Raw genomic sequence first — 13,970 nt, 5'->3', positions numbered from 1 at the left:
AAGGCAAAAGAATATTCACTGTCAAACAAAAGTACAATTGAACCTGGATTAAAAGTGGAAAGTGAAGTCCTGTCTTTAGTGGCAAACCATATTGTCTCTCATGATTTTTTTTTTTTTAGTAATCATTAGTTTGTTTCGTTTTGACTTTTGAGTATTTTTTTCACATTTATCTATGTATCCACAGATGTGACAACGGCTCAAAGATCTGCTTATATTGTCATACCACTGCATGTCTGCAACATTGGTATAATCAGTTATGTAAATGATCATAATTATACATCTATTCTATGTAAAATTTAATGTATTAACTTTCGTGATGGTCAAAATATGTACATTGTCATGACATGCAGAAACGAAATCAATAAAATAAATGAAATATATGATATAGAACCTTTATGTAAAGGCTTGTCTGCTTTAATCGGGGGACCTTTACAGACAAGTTTGATATTACAATAGGAAGAGAGTCTAATTATCCAACCCCAAGGGTCTTAAAATACTTTTAAAATTTTAGCACAAACTACTTTACCAGAGTTGCACGGAAAGTCTTAACATCATCTTGTCAATGAAAATTGCAACTAGTAACATGTAACATCCCCCAGGGTCACAACTTTATGATCAATCATCAAACTGTTGCAATCTGCCAGAGAAACCAGGAACAACGTCTGACACATTAAGTGTACACATGAAGCATGTGGGGATTCATCCTTCAGGTACCACACACTTTGAAAATAAATGATCTTTTGCAGATCAAAAATGATAGGCTTTCCAAGGAGAAAACTTGGAAGTAGTTTGCTTACCTCTGAATTTTGTTGTGGTTTTGAAATCAATAACAAGGTTGCCATTATCACCGATCCATATCCTCAAGACTTGCAATCTACCGCTCAACACACTCTCTGTCTCCAAACCAGTTCGCCATAAAATTGTACTGGAAAGTGAAAATATAGATGATATATGATACACCATATTGTAACCACCATTAACACATTAAAACAAAAGTTGGACCTATAATATGCTATCCTTATGTTACAGTCACACCCCCAAAACAGATTCAAAATTGACCAATGATATGCCATTTTAAAACATGTAACATCTTTGATTGGTCAAGAAGCAATTTAATAGGTCTGACTGTATTATTGTATACACACTAATACATGGTTTCATAGCTCATAACATGCTTTTTTTTCCAGTGCAGTCTGTTTTTCACCTGATTGTACAATTAGGTGAAAGTCATGGATGAATGATTATGAACCATTTCATGTGACAATTGTCATATTTATAGAACTTTGTGTAAGGTATACTGTACAAATATTAATCAGTATACACTGTCTCCACTGTATCTCAATTATCTAATTTTTTTCCGAAAGGAAAATCATATTAAATATTAAAATAGAGGAAAGGCAAAAAAGTAACAGAGAGAAAGATACTAACCTGTAGAAGAATGAAAACTCCATCTCAGTACGATGATCTAATGAAGCCCAACCAGTTGGAGCCATAACATAGATGTAAGACACATACAATGGAACAGTCACTGTCAGGAAACTCTTATCTCCATCTCGTACCTCGAAATCTGAGCTCACAGCGCCCCCACACAGGTCGATGAGCTCAGTCATGTGATAGTAAGCATCAAACTGCCAGGTGCAGCTCTTGAGGTTCAGGTTCTTGTAGAGTTGTAGGGTTCGTTCCTCTCGAACGTTGGGGTCGAACTGATATGGATAGTCATATCCTGGCCCCATGACCATGTTATCATAGTCGACCTGATCAAGGAAAGAATAATCTTGAAGACCACTACCATGCTCTGTGTTGATCAGGTTAGAGCAGATGTGAGCGGATCGGTAGACGGGTTCCGTCAGAAGGAAGCGGATGTTGTGTATGGCGATGGTCGAGACGATCGGCAACATGCCATCCTGATGCGGGACTTCAACGGAGACATGTAAGGTGTTCGGGTGCTCTTCTTCTTCCGGTCCGATATACTGCAGATTAGCGATGAACGACTGCGCCTGGAGTCCTCGCGAGACTCCGGCCGTAACGGGCGTATGGCAGATGCCATTCTCCGTCCCGATTGTCACGATGTTGCTCCGCAGTGGAACACCAGGACGCCCTCTCAAGTCGTACGGCTGGGCAACGCAGCGGACCTGGAAGCGACGACTGAAGTAGATGCTGTCCAGGACCTTGTGATTCGAGCTTGAGAATGGAGTGGTGTCAACGATGCGCTCGAATGGGGATCGGGTGCCGTCGTTGTCCAGCGGTGTGGATACTTCCCAGTTGTAACGGATACTAGTGATGTTAATACCAGAATCAAGACACATGGAGCGTGTCATGGAGTACTCCGGAAAGTGTGGGTCACAAGGCTGTAAAGATCAAAGGTCAAATGTTAAATTGCAAATATATCAGTACAAGTATGATTTATAATCTATTCTAACATATTATTCTATCCCAGTGAAATGAAACTGGGAGAGGATTTCATCAATTTATATCTTCCACCAACTTTACTTGATTTTAAATGGCTGAGAAGCCAAGAGAGTTACCTTGGTAGCTGTCAGATAATACAGGCTTCATACAATAAAACATCCAGCAAGTCCCCTAATGCAATCCTCCCAGCATATATCACCAATTCAAAATCTTTGTATATGTTTAGTTGGCATACAGAATCAGCAACAAACCATATTCCCAATATACAATACATGTGTATCGAATTACAGAAAAATTATTTGCCATACATGGAACACTAATATGACAAATTTCGAAAAGTAATTTCATACATTAAAAAAAAATAAGACACAGTGAAATTAGGGGCAAGGTACTCTGTCTACCAGATACACATTTTAAAAAATCATATTTTAAATTTGCAAATATGAAGTATACAGTAGAGTACCATGAAGAAAAACAAAAAACACATATCTTTGCTGTAAATTTGCACAATTTCATGGGGGATGAGATTTTTTTCTTATCACTGTGAGGATCTAAGATCTAATGTTTGCTGATAAGTGCTCAGGTTTAACGTTTCTTATCACAAATGTTCTTTCTTTGGAATAAATAAAAAATGCAAACATACACAACAACAATCATGCAAACCAACAGAAGCCAAGGAAAACAAAATGCATGGAAAGTATAAAAGACACCATTACCCACAAACTGAATGCAAAAAAATGGGGGCTCACATGTTTGAGTACAAATATATATATATATATATATATACATATAAATGGTAAAAGCAATTTTCATTGGACCATATTTAAATGTTTCAGTAATTTGAAATTACTGAAACATTTATAGCTACCTGTATGTAACCATGAATTGAGAATTAGTGATATTAAGCACACACCTACCTGTATACTGTTGTCCGATTTTGTTAGTTTTAAAATAATGTGAATGATAAATTGAATGTTAGGCAAAGAAATTAAGTTATTTGGTGCAACATCAGTCTAAAAATGAATAAAGAAATGTAAAATAAGGGAGATGCTATAGCATGATATTCCATGTTATCATGATTATTGAGATTAATTTGATAGACAGATAGGAAGAGTTAGTAAAAGGATTTTATAAGCGCTTCACTGCAAAGACTATTCATCATTGATTGTGATACCATCCTCAGTTAAACTTGTGTGTAAAACCACAGAAATGGTTATAAAACCATTTTTACATGAAGATTTGATAAGAATTTGATAAGAGTCCATCTAGCTAACACATTACAGATTATTAGCTTCATATATAGAGTTACAGTCAAATTCTAACTCCTTATTTATATTTGCCTCATTATTTAATTATACCATTTTGTAGATTGCAATCAACGATCAAGATCTATATGTATGGCTGTCTCTCCAGCCTCGAAACTGCAATATTAATTACAGAATATCTTTAATTGTTAGTTTCATTCAAAGGCATATGCATGTGCATAAAAATGTCTAATAAGAAAAGAAATGAGCAAAATCAACAAGCTCTTGCTTAGCCATGTTGTAATAAAAGTAAAGAAATGAATACTCACTGTGCAGCAAACAAGAGGATATCCCGGTGAAGGATCTATGTCAAGAACCGTGCCAATATTATCATAATCCATTAGAGATACAACCTAAAAAGAAAGAACATGAATATTGAGTTTGTATTGCATACACTAAGTCATCTACAATCAAATATTGTCTGGGGGCAAGGCTAGTTCACTGTACACTAACTCTATTTGTGCATATATAACATAATCAATAGCCCAATGATAGCCCAATCAATAGCCCAATGATAGCCCAATCAATAGCCCTTTCATAAAATTTGACTACTAAAATTGCTAGATAACTTCATGAGCAACATGCATTGCTGAATTTCAGCACAATTATGGGTACGATGGTCAAGGATATTTGTTTTTTTAGGGCAATGAATGAGTCATAAATACTAGCCATTTTTATCAATCAGTGAGTGATCACATACAAAAGAGCTGAAATCCATTGAGCTACTATACTTTTACAAAAGGAAGAGCTCAATCAAGCTGAATTTATCTGAAAATTAAACCAAACATGTAAAAATCAGCTAAACAGCTTCAAACTCTCACATCCCTGTAAAATGGAGGTACTTTTTGAATAAAGTATTTGCACTTAGGAGCCATTAGAGTTGTTTAATATTACCAAGTAATAACCCAAACAGCGAAGCATTCCATAAACAACTATATCAGTGATTTTCACCAACAACTGTTACAAGCTACTAAAATCCTTGCTTCTGATTGGCTAAGAACAAATTAGTCAGTGGAAATCATTGACTAATCTGCTTCATGAAATAATCCTAAGAATAAGCTGTATCGTACCACTGGTGGAGCAGGAAGAACAACACTGCCTGCCGCCTCCTCGTCAATCACAGTAACCGTTGCCATGGAAATTGGTCCTAGTAATGCATTGTCCGGGTCAGTTGGTCCTAGGATGACAGAGAACGTCTCATGCCATTCCATATCTTCATTGTATAAGATCTCCACCTGTATGTCTATTGATAGAACACCTGGAAGAAAACAAAAATAATCCCAGAAATTAACTCTAAATTTCATAAATTGCATACATGTCCATGTACTGATTATTGTTCAAATATTTTTGTGTACTGGTGTACACAGACGGACTCACGCAAACGAAAAATGTCTTGTATATTCAAGTCAACAAGCTGCCCAATTCGAATATGCCACAGAAGGCTTACAAAGCATAAAGATAACAGATAAACATATAGATATATTTTTCTGACTCGCAGACCCGGGGGCGTTTCATAAGGTGTTACCACTATGCCAACTACCATGGGTAACAAGGCTTAGCAGCCAATCCCAGTCAAGGTTACCATACCATGGTGGCTACCACAATGGAAGAGTTAGAACAGTTCTATTTTGACAGTGAGTCAACCTACCTGGTTCAAACCGAAGGACCTTAGAGTAAGGTTCATAGTCCACTCCAGACTTGGCTGACCCGTCCCTGGTACTACACCTGACACTTGACGTCCGATTCTGATCTCCGGTACGGATGACCTTGATGTCTACATAGTTGTTCAAGTCTTGACCGCTCGGTTCTCGGACGCTGTAAGCCATCCGCTCAAATTGGAGAGTAGGTGCTGTGAGGAATAGACAATTTTAAGAGTAGCCATCAGCCCACTCATCTAGAACAAACTACCAATCCATATTCAAAATGTTCCAATAATCAAAACATCTCAATTCATTATTTTTCAAAACTTCCCTCTTTCAAAGCAATTCTGTGGGGTTTTTTATCTGGGGAATACATTTGTTTTAATCAGTCGGCCAACCCATGAGCTTTAAAACGTATATATAAAGCATCCTTCTAATTATCATCACCATAACACACTTACCGTCTTCACTGTCTGTCACTGTTATCAAAGATGTTTTATTTTCTCCTATTCTTGCATCACAAATGTCACTTCCATATGGCATAGTAAGCTTAACAAGGAAGGTCTCATCCGGCTCATAAGTACTGTCTTCAACCAGCCGTACAGTGCAATTCTTGATCTGTCAAAAATATCAAAAGAAATAGTGATCAATTATTCAATTCCCTTTTCCATTCGAGGCCTTTATTGATTTCAAGCTCTAAGCTTAAGATGGAGGTCTCCCACATTTCAAAATGTATTATGTCGATAAATGTATATAATTTTTTTCCCTATTTGTTTAATAATTCAAAAAAAGAAAGAAATTTATCATGTATAAATATATTTCAATTAGATTGTTAGAATGTATGTAAGCATATGTTATTCATTATGTCATTTGCTTATTGTTATGTTATGCTGATAAAAAAATTATTACACTTGTGTATACTTTTGTTATTGGAATGTGGAAATAAATAAATCAAATCAAATTTATTCTCTTTATTATCTAAAAAACACAGGGCCAATTCATAAAGAGTTACAATAGCAGTGTATGGTAACTTTAGTCAATTTTTCCAGCTGGGCCCGAAAAGGAACCAGGATATGTTCAAGTCCATAAAGCCTGAATGAAGCCAGGGCCTGAAATTAGGCAAAATCCTCAATTCTTGTATCTCTGACATATAACACCTTTTCAGGTTATTACCTTTTCTCCTGGAGCAAAGACTATCCTAAAGTCATCTGTATTGAGTCTTTCATCGTAATCCATCATGACTTGAGCAGTCTTCTGACGGGTAAAACATCTGACAGATGACTCATAAGAGAGATCCCCCGTCCTTATGACAGGAACATGGACCACACCCGTCTTCTCTTCAACGCTCACCTTGGTTGTCAGGAATTGCATTGTGGGTACTAGCAAAGTAAAAGAAAATCAATTTGAGCTGAAAGCTGAATCGTAAGAGCACAACTTCTTTCATCATAAAATAGCAGCTCTCCCCTAAATGCCTTAACTTATAGCTAAACAAAATGAAAATTGTAAGAAACATGTAAGAGGTTCATTTGGTAGTTGAATAGCATTTACCAAAAATGGCATTCATTGAATTCTGTACTACCAATCCCCAAAATGACTCTTGTGAATTTTGAACAGTGAAATATTTGTCTTTGAAATGCTAATGCCCATTCATCACTATAATGGATCAATAAAAAATCTTCACACATATTTTCTTGTTCGAACCAGTTTTGTAGAAAAGTTTGGCAATTAAAAAAGGGGAGTTACTTAATTTGTTCCGTTTATATTGAGTGCTTTTAATATAATTTGTTTGATAACATACCATCATCAGATGAATCATTTATGAGTATAATGGCCTCTGATGGGGTTCCTAGCATTGCATTCATCGCTGAACTCAGGAAAACAATAAAGGTTTCATTCCCTTCTAGGTGAGGACTTGCCGAGTCATCAACGATGGTGATCCGACAAACCTAGAGATAAAATATGAAAAAGAAATATTTCATTTCATTCCATTTCATTTATTTTCATATTGCTTGTTTGACATTTGTTTCACATACACAAAACAACAATGGTGCAAAATAAATAACAAATTCAATTCAACATTTATTTCCAAAGATAAAAGCTTTGAAACAATTTCAAAAAATTCACAATAACAATGGAGGTAACAATTCTGTATGCAATGCACAAATATGAAAGCAATATAAGAATATGAAAGCAAAAGTAACAAAAATAATATCTAATATGATATTAGATTAAAAAACCTCAAATAAACTGAGTGAACTTAACTCACCAGCTTGAATCATGTGATTAAATGAAATCAGCAGAGATTAATAATAATAATAATGATTATTCTAAGTTTTGTATCACGCAAATTACAATTAAATCTCTTAGCACTCTGAAGAAGTAGAATGAAAAAGAAAAAAAAGATCCTATATTAGAAGCTATCATCAAATTTCAGACTGAGAAATAACTTCAATGCACCATCAAGCAAAAACATTTGAGGTTTATCTTTGGAAAAGATCAGACTTTAAGATAGATTTGAATAGATCTGGAGAAGAATATTCTTTAATATCATCAGGAAGTTTATTCCATAGTTGTTATGCCCAAATTATGAGTTACAACAGGTCTGCTAATCAATCTAACTATCATCTCCTTTCATTTACAGCTTCAAGATTAAACTATGTGAACAAAAATAGAGTGATATTGTATCTCACCTCTACGGTCTGCTGGGGGTTAAAGGTCAGCATGTTGGCATTCGGGACAAAATCTTGTCCAGGGGCGGCTGACTGAGGACTGGTTGATTTAGGTGCACACCAAACCATTGAGGTGTAGGAGAGGTCGCTACCATGGCGATAGACCTCAATCTCCACTGTCCCGGCATCCTCTCCAAACACATAGTTGGAATGCCCAAAGAAGATGGTTGATTCTAAAATGAAGGGAGTAAAACATTTTTATTGCTTCATTGAGGATTTATTAATTAAAACAATGTAGGACAAAATGATTACACCTGGATTAAGCTAACATTGGTAATACTACTGGTTGTGTTAATTTGCTCGTGAAATGAAAATGTCAGTAAAGGAGTATTTATTTGCAATTAGAAACATAAGGTATAGATTTGGGTGATAGCAGTGTCTGCACTATAGACACACTCCATTTCATCTTGAAATGAATGAACAGGATTCTGCAGTCAAAGGTAACTTGCTTCCTGCACACCAACACTACACTGGGTGAATTCAAGTTTGGTGTTGACCTATTGGTGTTGGTATTAGGTCAATTTTAATTTCAGCACAGCACCAAAATTAAAATGCAGCTGGTACTGGGATGAATTTCAATTGGTGTCGAGATGTCAAAAATGTGATCTGAATAATTTTCATGAACTCAGAATGGGTTTTGAAGCTAGGGTCAGCTATCTAAATTGTGCTACTAACACCAACACCAGCACTTACACCAAACCTGAAGTCACCCACTATGAGCATATGATCAAATCACACATCATATGTTGCGTGTCGTGTCACTAGCAGTTACCATGACAACAATTCACATTAATTTCTCTGCTGCACTTGTCAAAAAATAATATTGTGCAGACAATTTCAGATGTAGGCCTAATGAATGCAATTTTCTTGCCGGTCCATACTATTATAGAATAATTCAATACAAGGTGGTTCACGAACCATAAGTCTCACCTGATTTTGTGATCAATAAACTAAGCAATATAAAAAATGATATCAGGCAATTTGTTTGAAATTCGACAAATGTCTCAAAGATGTATAGTACAATATCTCACCATCATTTGGTCCATTGATGATGACACTTGCTCTAGCCTTCCTTCCAATCCTGGTATTATATGATGGCATGGATAGAACTATCTCAAACTCCTCCTCTTCCTCATATAGCGCATCATCAATAATCTAAAAACAAATCAAACATAGATATTTTTTAGTCTATAAAATACATGTATGCTCCAAGAAAGGGGAATAACAAACAAAATATGTGCTTCAAATTCTGAGAAGCGTTTCATGAATTGTTTACCGTAGATTTTCACCAACTAATTTGCTTTTGGCCAATCAGGAAAAAGGACTTCAGTAGCTTATAACAATGGTCAGAGAAAAATAACTTTAAAAAATCTCCATGAAACACTGCCCCATTAACAAGCATCACCTTGAAAAACATTCATTTACACTGGCAAAATAGTATGAATCGTGAATATTCTGGAAATGCACATTACATTGATAATAGATGAATGTAGCTGGCACAACAAATCATTCAAGTAACATGATATACTTAAGAATTAATCTGACGATTTGATGTAAGGACAAAGCTATAGGATTCACATAATTACCAAATACAATATTATAGAGTCAGATCATTGGGTACATAGCCACTCTTTATTCTGTATAACACATGGCATATTGCATGGTATCTTCACAGCACTAATGTGATAAAATATCGAGTCTCACGACATTACAAAAGCATACCTTAATGTCGCACGATGCAGTGTTAACTCCTTGAGGGAAGACCACTTGGTATTCAAGGGCCATACCTCTAGTCTTATAATCAGACCCTGATTCAAGCCCAGTCAGACTGCTCCCTGTAGCTGTACGGGGTACGGTGAAACAGATGGCAGATACTGATGTGCTGGCATCACCTTGGTGATTACGATGATAAAGAAGAAGGTATGTTGAGTTCAATGTCAAAATAAGGTGCACTCATGAAGTAATAGGTGAATAATGTTAATGATGTGAAATGCTTGATCATGAAAGCAAGCAGTCACCTTGGCCTGTATTTGAAGTCACTTGCTAAATTTCGGGGAATTTGACCACATGCTAAATTTAGGGGAAGCCAAAAGTGTCAAAATTTTTATTAAGTTGTATGCTTCTTAAGTTTATTGTGCTCTTTCCTGATTCAACGATGATGAAGACAACCATCTATTTATACTTCCTAGACAATAATGAATGATTTAAAACCAAATGAGCTGAAATATGATATCTCTACTGTTAGTGATTTACATAACAATTGGCTATCCATACTTAAACCACAACTTTAAACCTGAGCTTAAGTTAAACCCAACTTCAGAATACGAGCCCTTGTAGCCATAGGTTCAATTCCATCAATTATGTATGTCAGACCTCCATATGTGGGACCTTCCTCAAGTGATATTTTATTTTCTATTTCATATGAAAAGTTGTAATGCTCTCTAGTCAAAATTGCTTGAACAGTTCTTGAAGTGAAGTGAAATTGGCAAAAAAAATGGGGATTGGACAATTAAAAAAGTTGATTATTTTATGGAAATGTCCACAAATATTCACACAAATTTTAATTGATGGCTTCTCTCTATATAAACTAGTCTTCCAGAGGAACAATGTGGGTTTAACAAAAACACATTTTCAAAGCAATAATACAATACCTATTGCTTGGACATAACTGGTCTCCTGTGTAAAATACAACAAACAACATCTTATGTCCTAAAGAATCAATTTCTTTTCGGAAAAAAAATTACCCAAATATTAATTTCATTTATTACTTTTTAAAAATTGACAGTTATTCTACCTTTTCTAATGACTGGAGCGAATAGGAAGCCAGCGCTTTCATCAACACGGTATTCCAGATCTTCAAACTCAATACTGGGTTCTGCATAAAAGAATAAGGAAGAACATGATTAACAATTCACATTCATTAAAATAGACCTCAATCATTTCTTTATTTTCATGAAATCTTTACCTACAAATGAAATTAAGAAACAGAAAGCCCACAACACCGTGTTAATTATTAAACATCATTAGATATGAATGCAATACATCTGGATACATACATACAATACATCTGGATTCTTTCCTTTTTCAAAGAAAGAAAATAATTCTATATAAAAAATAAGAAACAAGGATTGTTCTAAATAATAGATGAAGGTTGGCAAGCTGGTGACCTTAAGATCTTGAGCCATATAAATCAGAACCGTCTTGCAAATGACATAATTCCAAGCAAAGTCCAAACCATTGATGAATAAAAACACAAGATCCTTATCAATATCACAATGAGTAAGTAAAAGAATGTGAAAAGAGGAAATTTTAGTAAACTTTCCTGGCTAAAAGTGTCTTAAATACTTAATATGCGGTGAATTTAATAGTCTATGCATGCACTGGCGGGATTTCTTTTAATTTCTCCAAGAAATGAAAGAAAATAGTATCACTAGATTTAGATAATTAGACTAAAGAGGCACTGCAGGGAACTAACGTTCAATATCGTAGCAAGCATAAGTCATCAAATCGAGCAAACATCCATTGATTAGATAAAAATTTATAGTTAATTCGTGTTTGATTGAAACTTGACTTTCTTGCAACGCCCAGTAAGGAAAAAAATGAATATATACATACCATCTTCAATATCATTAATTGAGACAATAGCTCTAGAAGGTTCCCCTAGCAGTGCATAGGCTGGTGTGCTTAATACAACAATGAAATCTTCTGGTCCCTCAAAGATCGCATCATTGTTTATTATGATAGTACAGGTCTTGGTCTCCTCTCGTTCTTCAAACTGGACCTGGCCCGAGTGTTCAACGTAGTCGTTCTGGCCCTGTCGTGGGTTGGCCGGGAGGAGGAGGTAGCGGAAGCGGGCTCAGTACTACAGAGGACGATGGCATACTACCAAAATAAAATGGGAAAAGGGTGACGAGGATTTGTCTGGTTTTATTCTCTTCTATTTCTTTATATCTCTAAATTATCAGACATGTTGTACTTCAGCCCCCCCCCTGCATCCCTCCCCTTTCCTACTCAAATATTTCAAGTAAATGTAATTCCAGCCAGCACAATTGACATATTCACACATTTTGCTCTTTTTTAATTAATAAAAGCATCACAAATCAGAAGTCAGGAGTCATCAATTACACACACGTATTCAATAAATTCTTGGCATATATTGATCAGCCATGGAGAATTCATTAGATATGAATGATAGGGATGTGGGTGTGAATCACACAGCATTTAGACCAAATTAATAACACTAGCATCCTTTGGCAAGGCATTTATCTACATCTGCCATTCTCCATCCAAGTGTAGTAAAGGGGTACCAAGTAAAAGGAATTCCCTGGATGCCCAATAAGAGTAGCCATACTAAAGATGGGGCAATAGTACGCAGTGCTTAGAAACATTGTATTCAGCACTATATAAATGTTGCATATTATTATTATTATTATTAATAGTAGATCAATTGTGTTAAGCTCATGTGGTATTAAGACTATCTGAAAAGTAGGCCAACTCTTTGTAGACCCAAGTGAATATAAACTCAGCTAGCGCCATGAGCGTCTACTGACGGTGTGTGCGCTCTACAAATATACATTATTATTATTATTAAACCTAATACCAGAACCACTAGTCCAGTCATTACGGAAGTTACCACAGCAACAACATACCTGATTAACATTGCCTGTCCTTTTCAGTGTAACACTAATTGTTCCTTGTGTCTCGCTCACATTGTAGTGTGACTTCTCAAAGTGGATGAGTGACCAGCGGATTCTATACACCGTACCGATCACCATGTTAGGGTGTGTGTCGGAAACATCGAATACGAAGCTATCACTGGTCTCAGACTCAGAACCTGGTGTTAGCACGTAGCGGATCAAACCATTGTTAATGTCCTCTGTTAAGAAATGAAAGACATTCTCTAAAATATTAATATAGTTCTCTGTCTTATAATACATTTTTTCTTTTACTATCATGAAAGAATTTCAGACCACATATTTAAATCATAACAAAAAGACAAAAGACATTGGTAATATGAGATTTACATTAATGTGAGATACAATTACCTACTAGTTCGGATATTGACGAAACCACATTTGGTGTACCATACGTGATAAAGTCATATAATTTTTTCCTGCATTTCAGATTTTGAAATCGGCGTAAAAGTCTTCTGGTTCCAAACAATTATAAACCATGCCAATTGACAATGGTTTAATTGGAGATATTAAGAATTCATTTGTCCATACATTAGGCCATCATGGATCAATTCATGTCAAAGTTGGTGGGTAGAGGTTATTCAGGCTCTACCGAAATCTGGTCATGAAAATGCTGAAATGTACAAAGAGAAAACTGATAACATCACACTTTTGGTACTATCTTGGAATTTTTTCAAAAGAAGCCCACACCTTACGTATCAATGTCTTTTTTAACTCTTTGTGTGCTGGGCCATGAACCCCTTTGTGCTGAATTATTTTTTAGGGAGGGAAACAATGCATTGATTCTTTGAGCGCGAAATGCGAAGTTAGCTCGGCACCGAGTGTGTATTGGTGCAAAGCACGCGTAGATAGGGTTAACTGTACATATTGTAAATATATGTTTTTGTTTTTAGACATGAAGGTGAAATACATGAAATGAAATAAACATACCCTGAGTGAATGCAGCCACTGGTGTTCTTGGGATCAGAGTGCTCTCTAGGTAACCATGCCTTGGGGGTGTGGTGACGGTATAGACTAAAGACCGATCGGCTGTGTCTGTGTCCATCGTCTGCAGGGTGCGACTGGTGATCACACCCATAGCCTGGTTATATAGATATGAATGAGTATTCATTGAAATTTTATTGTCCACAGTAAGGAAATTATATTTTCTCACATTAGCTTAGAATTGACTCTACAACATGTATATGTTATCAT

General features: G+C 35.8%; 1 protein-coding gene across 1 annotated transcript in view; it reads right to left on the bottom strand.

The window, feature by feature from the left end:
- Positions 1-13,970, bottom strand: part of LOC121431623 (extracellular matrix organizing protein FRAS1-like) — an 84,695-nt gene that overhangs the window by 7,412 nt on the left and 63,313 nt on the right. Inside the window, 16 exon segments of the mRNA XM_041629208.1 lie at positions 798-925; positions 1,429-2,348; positions 3,983-4,066; positions 4,784-4,971; positions 5,362-5,562; positions 5,815-5,971; positions 6,527-6,732; positions 7,152-7,299; positions 8,044-8,255; positions 9,114-9,237; positions 9,805-9,974; positions 10,877-10,957; positions 11,698-11,913; positions 11,916-11,964; positions 12,732-12,958; positions 13,707-13,857. Of these exon segments, the coding sequence (XP_041485142.1) occupies positions 798-925; positions 1,429-2,348; positions 3,983-4,066; positions 4,784-4,971; positions 5,362-5,562; positions 5,815-5,971; positions 6,527-6,732; positions 7,152-7,299; positions 8,044-8,255; positions 9,114-9,237; positions 9,805-9,974; positions 10,877-10,957; positions 11,698-11,913; positions 11,916-11,964; positions 12,732-12,958; positions 13,707-13,857 (3,262 nt within the window).

The sequence above is a fragment of the Lytechinus variegatus genome, chromosome 18, assembly GCF_018143015.1.
Source record: "Lytechinus variegatus isolate NC3 chromosome 18, Lvar_3.0, whole genome shotgun sequence".
Classification (NCBI taxonomy): Eukaryota; Metazoa; Echinodermata; class Echinoidea; order Temnopleuroida; family Toxopneustidae; genus Lytechinus; species Lytechinus variegatus.
The sequence above is the reverse complement of the archived record's forward strand: the minus strand, read 5'-3'. Positions and strand labels throughout refer to the sequence as shown.